The sequence below is a fragment of the Puntigrus tetrazona genome, chromosome 3 (assembly GCF_018831695.1).
Source record: "Puntigrus tetrazona isolate hp1 chromosome 3, ASM1883169v1, whole genome shotgun sequence".
NCBI classification, from domain to species: Eukaryota; Metazoa; Chordata; class Actinopteri; order Cypriniformes; family Cyprinidae; genus Puntigrus; species Puntigrus tetrazona.
Window position 1 is genome coordinate 20634225 of NC_056701.1, and position 15617 is coordinate 20649841.

General features: G+C 37.3%; 1 protein-coding gene across 1 annotated transcript; it reads left to right on the forward strand.

Annotated features, from left to right (window-relative positions):
* Nucleotides 1–12001: 12001 nt before the first annotated feature.
* On the forward strand, nt 12002–13671 carry rprml (reprimo-like). The gene has a single exon (XM_043233797.1). It carries the CDS (start codon nt 12294–12296, stop codon nt 12636–12638), a length of 345 nt encoding a protein of 114 aa, XP_043089732.1. The 5' UTR covers nt 12002–12293; the 3' UTR covers nt 12639–13671.
* The last annotated feature ends 1946 nt before the right edge of the window (nt 13672–15617 follow it).

Consider the following 15617-nt stretch of genomic DNA (forward strand, 5'->3'; position numbering starts at 1 on the left):
ACCATTGTTTGTCATTCATGCTGCATAGAGAATTGCAAAAGTAACTCCAAACATCAGCATTTCCAGCAGAGAGTGATCCTCTCAAAATAGTGGCCTATTCTCTGTTCTACTTATGTTTGTATTTGAAGTCAAAATCAACGCAACTTTTTAAAAAATGTATCGCAAGAGCTGCTAACTGAAGTTACAATTGTTCTTCTCTTCTAGACTGTGTTGTAACTGCTGTTTCTTTGTTGACAAATGGCTGCCACCAAAATCTGTTGAATTTGAATATAAGAGTGTTCCTTTAAAAATGAATGGAATGCTGTTTAGCTGTTTAGTAATTACTTTCTGTTTTCTGTGTGTATGATTTCCCTAAACACTTGTATGCTTAAGGAAACACAACTAATACCATAACAGGCTATAAATGTCCCTAAGGATGATGGGGAAAAAATCGGTTTAATTTGAGATGCCATGATATTTAACTGTATAGGCCTAACTATACGGAAAAAGATTTGTTTACACTGCTTTGAAAATCATAAGAAAAACCAGCCAAGGTGTGCTGAACAACAATAAAAAACCACACCTGCCTCAGGTGATCTTCACTGTCAGCTGAAATGTCACAACACTTGATCACATTGTTCTTTTGAATGGCAGTCAATTAAGGAGATGACTGGGTGGACTGCTTTTGTATGGGAACTGTACTTGGTTTTGGATTTAAAAACCTACAAAGTCTCTTTATGATGTCTCCTATGTATATATGCATAAAATCCATAATTATGACATATTATTTGTTTCTTTTATACATGCCTCTTTATTCTTATAGATCTTTTCATATTCTTATAATAAGCCTCTATCTTTTGGCATTAGGATTAGACCACAGTTCAATTTTACTTGATTATGTTTTATTCTTTTTATATATTGTATACTAATTGAATTATATATTTGTAAGAATGAATATACTTACAGAACTTTTATAACTTACAGTGGATATTAGTAGTTTGAAGTACTCAACATATCCACTAGGTGACACTATTTAATTGTTCTGACAAAGTAAATCACAAATAGAGTCTTCAACAACGGTGTGTAATAAAGTTGCACATAAACGAGCACATTTTATGGGATTTATGGGATTTACATTTTTTGCTCACCCCAAAATTAAAATCTGTCATTATTAAACCTCACGTAATTCCAAACATGTATAATTTTCTTTAGTTGAATCATTAACGTGTACATATTTTATTCTTTCTACAAGTAACTTATCATAGCTAAACATTTGGGTAAATGCATGCATTAAATGCAAATCACACAATTCAAAAGCATGTGTGTTGTTACTGAGTTAACAGTTTTTCAGGGCTGTTGGGTTCACAACCAATTAGGCATCGTCCGGCACTCTTCTGTGCTAAAGTGGCTGTGAACGCTGTGTTTTTGTGTGTGTTTAAGAAAGCTTTGGTCAAAGCCAAAAGGAGTAAGATAGTGGATGTGTGGCAGCCCTTGCTTTCTGGTATTTGAGACTAAAAGGAATAGGAATATTTCAGCCATAAATATAAACATGTTGCAAATTTAAGATGTAGAAGAGTTTGTTCAATACAGATTAGGAGAAATTTCGCATTGTGTAGCTTGCTGAGATAAATGAGAGTCCAAACTGCTTATATAGAAACACAACAAGAATCCTTGAAACATAATAATAAACAAGTAAGTCCATCGGTTAATGTCTTGCGAAGTGAAAAGCTAGATGTTTCATGTTTAGCAAATTTTCTCTTAAATTCATGCACGATAGAAGAAAACCACAAAAATAATTTCAGCTGAAGGCGAACCAGTCACCCAGCTAATTCAAAGTGTTATTGTAGTAGAAATAGTTCAGAATCGAATAACATGTTCCTTTATTTTCCATTCTATTGTATTTGTGGGTTTAAATTAGATTTTGAATCCCTTATTGTCAGACTTTTGGTCCCACCATTTAGGGCCCATTGAACCAATAAGCGCTTTGCGTCAAGCAGCAGCAAACTTTGGGAGGCATGTGTGTTCATTTAATGAAAGTGCTGCATATTCCCTTCAGTGCGCTCCCACTCTCCTGTTCTCTCAGTCATTTCAGTGCTCCTCTCCCACAACGATCACACCCACCCCACAGTAACACCTCAAACACTGTAATTAATCAAGACGCGTGCCGTAATCAAGAGAAAGAGCGGCTATTTTTAAAAGCCCTGTCACTGTGGGGGCATTGAGAAACAAGACGAGAGAAAGGGAGGGAGGAAAAACAAGACAGATTCATTTATTACGAATGCTTTTGGCTCTGAGATTTCAAGCTGCTTATGTCTTCGCGCTTATTCTATTAAATCTGTTTGATTCTGGATGAGTAAAAAAAAAATCAATGAAAGGAGTTGATAAGAGGAATCTAGATACATGAGCCTTCCGCTTCTAAAAGACTCTTTGTCTTGCTCTTTATCTCATTTCGTGATATCTCCATAGAGACAATCTCAGTCACAAACACAACTGCATCAAGACTTTAAAGCAGTGGGGTTTTTTAGCTAGTTTTGCGGTATAGTTTTAAACCTGCAATTGTTAATAGAGCTGTTTCGGTCCCTCGATCCCCTGATTTGTTACCATTTGCAAAGTTGATAAATCTAGAGTATTTACAGTTTAAGTGTTTCATTGAATTTCAATTATTTCATGCTCTCAGTAGCCATTGACTCATGTTGCAAAAAACACATTTGGGTAAGCACAAACTATGGTTTTTCCAGTATTTCTGTTAAATGTAATTTATGATGTAGTTTCTTCTTAGTTTGAACACGTTTTTGCCAATACAAAAAATATTGTTGCAAATGCAACTTTTGACATCCACAGCAAAAGATGTGATCAGTGTGGTTCATGGATCCTTCATTAATATTAAAACCGGTGTTATTTTAATATTATTTACAGTTGCAGTATTTATGTACCGTATATTTCAAAATTCTCTTTTATTTTTGTATGTTTAATTTTATTGTTACTATTTGTTTAGACTTTAGTATTTTATGTGCTTTTGTCATTTTTAAATCCATTTTTCATTTATGTTTTATTTCAGTTTGAGTTTTAGGAATGGTAATATTTTGATTACTTTTTCCATCTTATCTAAAATAAATTCTTTCGGTGTCTACATCTTTTTTTGCAGTTTGTCGGTTGACTACGAGCCTGTCAGAACGGACTGGGACTTATTTTTGGATCACGACCCACCAGTTGAGATCTATTGCCTGAAGGTACCTCATCCTCCTTGCACAAATGTATCAATGATTTATTGATTTTAACACATTAAGAAGTAATGCATCATTTATTAAGTGCCAGGCGCCCCAGCAGGACCTTGTGTTAGAGACTGATGGCAACTTTAATCACTATGAGACTATGTTAGCATTTAGTGTCGGTCTGTTTAACTCGACGTGTATTATGATAGATCAATGCAAGTCAGTAACAGTGAATGATGCGGCGTTAAACATTTAATGTTATTTACAGTCTTGCGTAGAAAGCATTAAATAAACTAAATGAAATTAAATACCATAATAGCCCATTATTCACTCGCTCGCTGTTCAGATCAGTCCTGAGTTCTAAGCAGGTTTATGTATTATAATAGAAGATGACTAGCCATCATCCACTTAGTGTCAGTGACTTTTTGACACAGACATCTCTCTCTCTTACACACACACACCCTGCGGCATGTGCCCAACTATATGGCCATTATCTCTTTTGGTTGCTATGGTAACCCTAACCTGAGATTGCAGGCTTTAGGTGGTGATGACACTGTGTGTGTGTGTGTGTGCGCGTGCATGTGTGTGTACGTGCGTGCTTATATGTTGGCTTTGGAATATTGAGTTCATTTGCAGTTACTATTTTGAAAAGTAATGATGTCACTGGTGTGCCTTCAAACTGAGACAACCCACACACTTTGCATGCATAAACATAAAAAATACACACACACATAATCCACTATCATGATATCGGTTTTGTCCACTACAGACTGCTGTTAGTGCCATTTTCACACAAACACAGGCTTGTTAAAGCAGTCAGTTGTGGCTGACGTTGATGTCTATGTTCTCTTCCTTGTAAGTCCAGAACTGAAAATACACTCTTTTCCTTTCACAGATATGGTCTGGATTGATTTATTAGGATTAACAAGCACTGAATTCATCCATGACTCTATTGTATTTTGTTTCACCTCTTTTTGGGCATTGTGTTCCAAGTTGGCAAGCTACTGTAAAACTGCTGATGTTTTTTTTGGCTGGTTTTCTCATATTTAGTTCTGCTGAACTGATGTTGGCCTCCATATGTTCTTCTTGACTTTTGCTTCCTAAAACGTCAGGTCCCAGTGAAGGAGAAAACCAATTTAAATTGCCCCCAGGAACTGGAACTCCTTATAAATTAATTCATTGTGAATTTGATTTTTTTTTTAAGCTCACTGTCTTCCATTGTCTACCTCGAAAGACTTTGCTGTGCCTGACAGAGAGTATTCAGAGTACTCGAAGGATGGAGTCACTGTCTGTGACTGGTTTAGAGGCTCAGTCTTGGATGGACCGAAAGTGACCTTCATGGTCTCGGATATGCCTGTAGTTCCCTTACAGCACATGCTGGAAGCTTTATTATATATCCTGTTGTTTCTCTGGATCACTGACACAATACGGCTCAAATACATAATATAGCTCAAATACTTTGAACTCCTGAGTTTAAGCGTATCCAGGGTCACTTAGCAACAATGATGAACTGATGAAGAGCATTTGGCTTGTCTAAATTGCCCCCATCTTCAAGGAACCCATTAGTCCTGATTCTTTGAGCGCTCAAATTAAAACCCTCTCACTGTTCAATAACGTGAAGAGCTCTTGATTCACATTATGGACCTGAAATCCTGTTGAAGCATTTTTCCAATCCATTCCAATGCATATCTTACAAATCACTTTTAAAGCTAAGGGTGTAACTTTTCAGGTGTTGTGTACTGTGCGATTCACGGTAATTTTCCAGATCATAGTGATAGTGGAGACTTGCGTGAGCGGAGCACGTTTAGTAGTTTAGAGTGCACTTGTCAAGGGAGCGATGTCATTTTGTCATTATCTTCAGCTGGGATGTTCCCATGACAACGAACCCAGCACGATGTTCGTCAGCAGATGTTTACAATCTTTTTAATATATAAAAACTAATATGTATAAAACCAGCAAAGAATAACGGCTTGATGCGTTGAACAATACTCAGATAGAAAGTAGACTTTGGTTATTAGAGCAAATGCCACTTGCTGGTCAAATGCTTTGATGGAGAAGAAACAGAACTTGGAAGTGAATTACATGTCTTTAGAGTCATTAATGGAGTTTGGAAGGGTATCTTTTTTTCCTTTTTACATTACAGAAAAATGGAATGAACAACATTGCTAAGGAGAGGAAAAATAATTGTAAAAATTTGATGAATTGTAACTGTACTTTTTTTATGCTAACTTTATTTTTATATACATATATTACAAAAACTATATATATATATATATATTTATATATATCCTTAAGGTATTTAACTTTATAATCACTTTTTTATAGATATGGATCCTTAAGGTAAACATATTCAAAATTTACTTTAAAAGTTAGGGGTGGTCAGTATTTATTTTTTTCTTTAATTTTTTTTTTTTTCAGCAAGGATGCATTAAATTGATCAAATGCGATCATAAAGATTAACATATATTATTATATGTTTCTTGAACATCACATCATCATATTAGACTGATTTCTGAAGGATCCTGTGACTCTGAAAACTGGAGTAATGATGCAAAAAAAAATTCATCTTTGCATCACTGGAATAAACTACAATTTAAAAGTATTTAAATAATGCAATATTAATGCAATATTACTGCTTTACAGTACTTTGATCAGATAAATGCAGCCGTGGTGAGCATGAGAGATGTCTTTCCAAACATTAAATAGTCTTCCCATATCTTATCGAGCCCAAATTTTGAACTGTATTCACTAGAGTAAAAAGTGTTACAACTACACCAGTCCTCCTACTGTTTTATAACACAATTGTTCAACTTTTTTCTGGCTGAGATACATACCTGTAACAGACAGATCGGCCCCTATCATGAGATCGCAATAATTCTCTGACGAAGGACAGAGTTTAAGAGAAATAATAAAAGAAAAAAGGTAGACCGATGGGGCCTGATTAGATCAATGCTAAAGAAACCGCAGATACCACTGGACCCAGTGACACTGTCACCCCATCCCTTCTGTGTCTCTCTATTTTTTCTCTCCCCCTCTCTGGCCTGTTGCTTAGTTACTGCCTAGTGTGCTGGAATTGCGTTTGAGAGAGAGGTAGAGGGGTAAGCCGCAGTACACAGGCTTGATCTGCGCCATTGTGTGCGCACAGGTGTTTGCGTTTCAGTTCTCCTGACAATACTTCCTCAATAATCTCCATTACTCACCTGTGACTCCACTTCCATTCATGCACTTTGTGTTTAGAAAGAAATGCCTAATAGATCGCTGGAGCTCCAGACCCGATCGGGGGGTCAGCGCGGGCTAATAACATATAATGCGTGTTTGGATTGAGCTCTGCTAGAGAAGCTGACCTTTGACCACATGAAGCGGGTGTGTGCGATGTGTTCTCCCATAAGAGGACTGACAGGAGACCAAAAAAAGAAGCAGGGACAATTAATGCAGAAAGTAGAGGGCTGGTGTTAGTGTGTGTGTGTGTGTGTGTGCTTGTCTGAACTCTACAGCAAGAGGTCTCTTCACAGAGTCTTAATTAAAGCATCATTATCCGCTGATCTCACAGATACATGCTGCATTCTATAATGCATATGTACATACATAAAAATGCAAAGAAATGAGATGGGGTGTGTGTACAGTGCCTTGCAAAAGTATTCATTTTGTATAACATTTTGTTATGTTCAACTGTTTTAAATGACTTTTTTCACATCAATCTACACTACATACACCATTCTAACAAAGCAAAAACAGAATTGTCACAAGTTTGGAAATGTGTTAAAAATAAAAAACTTTGCCATCAAACAACATTTATTTGCTCATTAGCAATTTGTCAATTATCTTCCTCTCCTCTTCACCTCTCAAGCTCTGTCAGGTCTGATGGGGGTTTGATTGGGTTCAATCTCAGGCTGTGTCTGGGCCACTCAAGGACATTCACCCAATTGTCTATAAACCACTTTTGCTGTGTGCTCAGGGTCATGGTCCTGTTGAAAGGTGAACTTGCTCTGGACTGGGTTTCTCTATATTTTGCTGCAAAGAGTGTTGCTTCCACTCTGAAGAGTCCCTCAGTTCCTGCCGCTGAAAAACAGCCCCAAAGCATGAGGCTGCTACCAGCACAAAGCTGGTTTTCTTCAAACATGATGCTTAGAATTGAGGTTCATCAAAGTGTTGCATTGATGTTTGTCCTTTTGTAATTTATTCTGTCTCCACATATGATCATGAAGATAAACTAGAGTGACCACCAGGTTCTTGGTCACCACGGTAACCAAAGCCCTTCTCCGTCAGTTGCTCAGTTTGGCCGGGAGTCAAGATCTAGGAAGAGTCCTGGTTGTTTCAAACTTCTTCCATTAAGGTTAACGGAGACTACATGCTTCTGTGATGTGAGCGCGCACGGCACCATGCTGCGAGACCTCTCTGGGTCCTCTGGTTAGCGCTAGACTGCTAATGTACTCACTGGGTGAGCTCAGCAAAGTGCCATTTAGATAGAGAGGAAGTTTAAACCCCCCGCAGACAACAAACGGTTGCGAAGGAAGGTTAAACCTTTGTTTTTATCAGAAGCAACTGCAATAATTATTTTAAAAAAACTATTTGAGAACAGTGCATCCTTGTAAGCACTGTGCACGTGCGCTTCTTTGTGTTGCGTTGCTAAAGTTCGTCGCTTTCTGTATGCAAGCATATGAGCAGTAGGAAAAAGGAGTGAAGCCTACTTGGTTGCTAGGGAACATCTCCCCACTTTTCTGACCGTTCACCCTGCAACCCTCTCTGTCTCTATCCATGCGTCTCTTTCCTTTCTTATGTCTGATTTTCCAGCCAAAATAACCAACCATCTGTCACTATGCATAAAGGCTGCCTGTTGCTAAGGAGTGTGAAGATCCATCAATATCTAAATATGTGAAATGCATTTTTTTTGTGATTTACTGGACTCATAGCAGCGTGTCTAATAAATATAGCCTACATTGTGAACTGCAAGAGAAAGCACAAAGAAAGTTAGCAATGTGTGAAGTACAATGAAACTGTGTGGGAGATATGCAGCATGTAGATTTACGCTCTTAGGCTTCTTTCATATTAATTCATGCAATAAATGATGAAACGCACAAGACGGGAATGGCACTGTAGTCTTATTTATAGTCACAACTGGGCTAATTGCATTATAAACAATAATCTGATTTGACCGCATCATAACGCTGAAGGGTTTGGGGATTAAATTCTGTATGCAAGTAGCCTTTGTGCAAAATTAATTAAACACTGTTTTCAAACTAGCCAATTATTATTTTCACAGGCAGACCGCCTGACAGGTGGAAAACGGACATTGGCTTGAAAGAGGAATAATCCTATAATGCTGTTTGAGGTAAGTGCCTTAATTAATTAAAATAGCTTTTTCTCTCTTTTTGGCAAAGAAAGTGAAGAATCAATAGTGTATGCAGAACAGTTCGACTTTCACAGAAAAGTTTGCTCTGGTTTTATCGACACTTTCTTCATTTCTTAATTTATCCCCATCTCTTCTCTCCCACGGTTTTCTCTGTCAGTGTGACATTTGCCAGCCACCGCACACACACACACACACACACACACATGCCCGCCACCCGCGCGCTCTCAACAAACTCGCCTGGCAGCGTTTCATGCGCTGTCCTCACTTTTTCAAAGTACTGTCACAGGAGAATACTGTACTCTGTGTAAATCAATGTTTGTTTCATAATTTTTGTGATATTTGGACCTGCACTGGCCTTGTCTCTTGGGGAACCAGATGTCAGTTTAATCTCCTCAGACCCTAATTATGTTCAAATATATATATAATATACTTAAAATACAAATATATTTGATCTTATCACGTTTTATTTCTAGCTAGCTGTTACACCAGCATTCTTCAAAATATCTAATTTTGTTTTTTGCATAAAGAATTGTTAAGACATAGGGGTGATTAAATTTAGTTTTGGGTGTACACCGCAAAGCTGATGCATACATTACTGGTTGATTTGACAGTTAAAAATAGCTTTTGATGGTATAAAATAAATATAAAGAATATATATTATGCAACATTTTATATTTTGATTAGACCAGTTAATATCGATGTGACATGAAGCTAACATGGCAAAATATATTTTGCATAAATTTAGACCAACCATCTATCCCAATTAATCATTTTCTAGTAAAATACATTTAACTGAACTGTAGGACATTCTCATTTGTTATCCTATTATTACCGTTGTATTGTTAGCATTATATTGATGGCTTTTTGAGTATTTTAACCATGCTGCATTATTTTTACTACATGAATTTCTAAGGCATCTAAATCATCAACATGATTAAATCTACTGAAGGACCTGTTGTTTACAATCTTCTTTATGCAATCTGTGGTCTGATCAATTTTATACATTTTTTTTTACAAGTAAAAGGCATTGTTGTGCCTGATATTTTAATGTATTTTACAACTCATATTCCGCATTTTTTACATTTAAATACAATGAAAACTAAAAGAGATCATGAGATCATGTGACAATTTGTTCACAATAAAGCAGCTAATTAAGTGAATTGACATCTGGTCTGTAACATGATTAGCTAGAAAATGGATATGTTAGATGTCTTAGAGTCTCTCAGAAGTAAAAATGGATAGAGGCCCTCCAATCTGCCAAAGAGCCCTTAAAAAGATTGTAGAATACTTTAAAAACAAGGTTCTTCAGCATCAAATTGCAAAGGCTTTGCGAATCTCACCATCTATCATCAAAAGGTTCAGAGAAAGTGAGGAACTCTCTGTTCGATCGGACAAGCCCCGAGACATTATTAAATGGGCCCAGGAATACTGAAGCTGAGCCCTCAGAGGGACCTTTAGACAGAACAACAATACAAATGACCTCAATAAACAGCATTTTACTGAATACTGTGTTACTGTATTGAGTAAAAATACATAATTACGTATTAAAGTCACAAGAATTACTTAGTTCATTTGTTATTCCTTGTTTTACTTTTGTTGTTTGATTAACATTATTAGCCTAATATAAAAAATGTAGAAGTCCGTTATACTGACACACATCAAATATCAAATATCAAACTGTTTCTGGACTGTGTTTACTTGGATACTATTGAGTGTATTTGCTCATGAATATGTTGAAGTGAACCCGAATTTTACATTTGTGACCTGATCTCATGAAAGCACATTTCAAAGGTGTGATTTTCTCTTTCCATTTGGTGTGCTATGTATACAACTGTGCCATGCATATGACATGCAACGGTTAGGTTTAGGGGCGTGGGGAAGGTGTGTTTCATAAGCACAGCAAATTCAGTTTCTGTGTATAAATAGCACACCAAATAGAAACAGAAAATCGTGCCATTGAAAAGCACTTTCATGAGAACAGGTGTGCAGTCCGTGCAGTGCCTCCTGCGCACGCTTCATTCAAATGTGCGCGTGTACAGAAACAACCATTCACTAGGCATTAGTAGCACACTCAGGTCAATAAACGAGTGAGAACGATAAACTTTCCGAAGCAGCACTGGCCTGATTGTTCAGATAGATGATTATAGTTTTAAAGGGGCTGACAAACAGGGGGCTGATTCCAGCATCTTAGATGGTATGGGGGTGCATAAGAGCACACAGGATGAGCATGTTTTGGAAGGCACTTTGAATGCTGAAAGGTATATAAAGGTTTTACAGCAACACATGCTCCCCTCCAGATGACGTCTATTTCAGGGAAGGACTTGTGTATTTTTTAGCAATGCAAAACCACATACTGTACAGCATGGCTTCATAGATTCAGTAATTCAGTGCTGTGCTGATTTGACCTGCCTGCAGTGCAGATTTTTCATCCACCCCACAATGGCTGGTACCTTTTCAAAAGGTACACTTTTGTAACTGTTAGATTCAAATATGTACACATTAAATGTTAATATTTACCTTTAGGATACCAAAATTTATTTAGGTTTCTGAGAGTATAGCATCATTAAATGAAAAATCATCAAAGATGACCACAAACTCTTCAGCTGCTGGGAACCTATTAGGTATAAATGGGACACCAAAAACAGACAAATTTCAACACCAAATCTGCAGAAATTCATAACCTCGATGCCCAGACGTCTTCAGACTGTTTTGAAAAGAAGAGGAGATGCTACACCATGGTAAACATGCCCACATCCCAACTATTTTAGGACAGGGATCAAATTGAAGTTAGCTCATTCTATGCATAAAATTATTACAACATTTTTTTATATCTGTTAACATGTTATCTATGTTATATTGTGAATAAAAGATTAGCTTGTGTGATTTTAAATTCTTTTAGTTTTCATTTTATTCAAATGAAGTATCAGATTTGTATTTATACAAATATCATCAAATTACAAATTTGATTAGTTTGAGGTTTTTTTTTTATGCTACTCAAGCTAAATGAGCCATGAAAGCTGGACATATTGAGTATATACTCACCAAAAACTACACTGTTTCGTTTGTTTTGTCTAACGATCTAATAAACTTATTAAACTCATTAAACGTACTATTATTTAAAATGTATGCCGCCATTCAGTTCCAATGGGTTATTTAGCACTTGGCTTCACTTCAGAAATGCTTCAAAAAGCATGGAAATAAACTCTGGGTCTGAACACGTCAAGATGAGTCTTCCGAAAGCACCTCAACTCTTAAAATCTAAGAAGTTGCGTCCAGTTCAGGGCGTGTGCTTCTCGTGATTTGAGCTGACATTTGTGACCACTGGATCAAACTCCATAGATGAGAATATCCTCTGGAGCTCTGCCGACAGTAAACGGTCTCCCTGGCGACATGCAGGCTGATGGCGCGCGGCGTCTCTCTCTCTCTCTCTCCCTCCCGGCCCCCACCTCCTTCACACGGACCAGGGCGCGTAAACGAAACCTGCGCGCAGGTCTCCGCTGAGCTGCATTTGCTTTGGAAGTGCCTTGAGCGCTCATCGTGCCTGTAAAGACTTCTCACCCACCGAGAACGCACAGAATCAAGCACGGGTTGCGCGTAGACCGATGGTGCGAACCGTGATAAATGATTTTAGGAGATACTTTTATTAGTTCCCTCTTCTCAAAACTTGACTCAACAGGCAGTTGTAGAAAGTGAGTTGATGCCACAAGAGGCTCGACTGTCGTCTGCTCCAGTGCTCCGCGGCTCCGCTCAGGATGAACGGAACGTTTTTCAACCACACGGTGTTTACGCACGGCGTTCTGCTCAACCGCAGCCAAGAACTGGCGGGGACACTAGTTGACTGCTGCACGGGGAATGGGAGCGAAGTGACCGCGAACGACGGCGGCGGGTCTCTAGTTCTCGCGCAGGACGAGCGCAAGCTGTTCGTTACGCGCGTGGTGCAGATCGCGGTGCTGTGCGTTCTTTCTCTCACGGTGATGTTCGGGATCTTCTTTCTCGGTTGCAACCTCATGATCAAGTCCGAAAGTATGATCAACTTCCTGGTCAAGGACCGCAGACCATCCAAAGACGTGGAGGCGGTGATGATCGGACTGAGTTAGCCTCGGGGGTCACCTGTAACCGGACAGGGAGTCACGGAGATATGCAACTTACCTTTTCACTCCCTTTGAGTTCTGAAAGGAAAAGGCACGCCGTCTTTTGGTTGGACTGAAGCAAAGATGACATATATTCCGCTGCACGTTTACGAAATGAGAATGTATTTATTCATGTTTACGTAGCTTTTTGTATTTGAGGTCATTTTGCTTGTGATTTTATACAGTGAAGTGTTTACACGTTTTTACCTCAGAAAAAAAGTATGTATTTACTGCATTATGTTACAGTTACAAGCAAATTCTACGACAGTAACCGTGGTTTTCCGACATATTAATATTTGTATAACCACAGTTAATTTTGTGGTTACGCATGGTCTAATTACAATTAATTTACTTTAAAGAGATTGGGGGTGGGGCTAACTTTCGTAAAAGGTTAACTTTCGTAAAAGTTAGTTATCTAAAATACAACGATTTTAATAAAGTGATAAACGATAACATGCTTTTTCACGATTGGTCTTAATGGCAACGCGTTGTCATGGTGACTTCCTTTTACGAGTGAAATGTAGCGAAGTTCTGATTTTATTTCAGAAAATCCCGCCGAAAAAAAAAATGCCCTCAGCAGTCTTTTGGTTTGACTCCGTTTCGCGGGAGCGGGGTTCAAGTCTTATTATTCGACATTATAATAAGATTATTATTCTTTTTATTTCCTTTTTTTTGGTTTGTACTGGACAATCACTTTCGGACGCATGCTGTTTTGTGAACGGTGACTTTTTCACCCTGAATTGCAGGTGTTTGTTATTTTTCTTCAAGTTTAACTTGTGGCCGAGGGCACGTGACGGGGGCAGACGTTCATCCGGTGGGGCTCTTGCACGTTTTCCCCGATCGCACCGGCTCACGTCTCTCCCTCTGCATGCGCGGTGCTCGGTGTGTCAGGCACTTTCTACGTGAAGACCTCAATGCTGCATGCAGTATTTTGTAAACTGTATTGACTTGGAAACTTGAACTTGTGCAGCATGCTTTGAATAAAGTTGTTAAAACATTACGTTACATTGCATTTGTTTAGTTATCTTTAGAGGTCAGACGTTCAGAACGGAAATGGTTGGCCAATGGTACATTTTAATACAATTCACAAAAAGCTACATACGTAGGTCTCTATAATAGGGTATATTATGATATATTATGGTTAAATGCCTATCCTGCATATTTGAATACATGCATCATCTTCAGTAAGTTTTTGTTTTTCAGTGATGCACTGTTATCTGTGGGAATCCCTTTTTTAGGTATGAACACATGGGCATTAAGAAAACTATGAAAAACGTATATAAAAAGTAAGTTTACATTTAATAAGTTCAAAAAAAAGGAAAAAAAAAAAAATATATATATATATATATATATATATATATATATATATATATATATATATATATATATATATATATATATATATATACTAATTTATCTCTTGAATTTTTCGGAGGTAAAAGCATAGCATATAGGCTAGAATGTGACCAGTTAATCTGATTGCATTACCAAATACATACAAAATGTAGATCTTACACATTAAATGACAATAAAAGACCTTCACTTTGAGGTAGTTGTGGCGGATGCGACTTCAACGTTCAGAGAAGGGCTATGTTTAGACAGAGTAAAAAGCAATAATTATGTGGTGCCTAATTTTTCCTTTTGAATCTCTAAAGCAAATAATAAGGCTTGCTCAGTTGGCTTTGATCAGAAAAAATTGGAAAAAATATTCTTTGATCATAACTTAGAATAATAATAATAATTATGTTGCATGCAACAAGATCTCGCCATCTAAGCCAGATTCACTGTTTTCTAACGGCTTTCGCAAGAGGTGTAAGCAAGTCAGACTAAAGCTGCTATATAACCTAATTTTGGTGTAGTGATCATTTTCATTTTAAAGATTAGTCTTAATTGTCCTCTTATTCTTTTTTTTGCGCACACTAATGCAAATGCACACAAATGCAAGCGTCACGAGGGCCATGTAAAGACCGATACACATAAAGCAATATCTACAACTGTTTAACAAAGAAAAGTGAAGGATGAAAAACAAGATGGGGGAAATATGAGAAAGGCTTATGGCATTATATTTCTATAGAAGAGGTCTGAGTTTGGTCTCAGACTTCTGTCTCCTGCTCAGCTCTGAGATGTGATTTTTACTGCCCTCTTATCCTTTCCTCCATTTCCACTTCCTTTAATGGACTGTAAAAATGGAGATAAGTAGAGAGATAAAAAGAGAGAGATTCACAGAGTTAGCTTGTTTAAAAAAAATATTAAATTGTACAAGCAGTGAACCAGCTTTGCCGTGCCAGTGTTGGATGCTTATATCAAATAAAAGTGGTCAAATAAAAAAAAATCCAGAATCATGCACACATGAAGTAGCGCACAACATCTATGATTCCTTCTTTCTTTATTTTTTTTTGACAATTTTCTCTCTAACTAATATTTTTGTCATTTCGTATTGTGGCTTCCCACAGTATAAAGCTCTTTTACATATTCTGTTATGCATGACCATACTAAACATTTTATCATTACATTTTTTTTAAATGCCTCTGGTTAAAATTATGCAAGGACTTGATTTTCAGTAAAATTTCAGTAAAACTCGCGCAGGAGTAAAATTCAGAAAATGGCCATGAATGCAACAAGCATAGCGGCGGTGCTCGAAATGCATTTCTACAAGATTAATATGACCACTAGATGGAACCAAACACCTGATTCAACTTTAATATACATTTAAATGCAGGATTGTGTAAATAAAACAAACAAACGGAAAACGGAGAAAAAATAAGATATATGGCCTAAATGATAATAAACGCCCAATATTTATAATAACATTTATAATAGACTGATGTGCTAATAAGGATTTATTTGTTCTGATGAAAAAGCGGAAAAACTTGTGAAAATAGTTGAAGCCGTTAAAAGAACTTTACCAAAAATACTATACTGCTCCTTGCGCATGCGCACGTGAAA

Coding starts and splice junctions, on each gene's coding strand:
- rprml (XM_043233797.1), top strand. CDS start 12,294: ATGAACGGAACGTTTTTCAACCACACGGTGTTTACGCACGGCGTTCTG.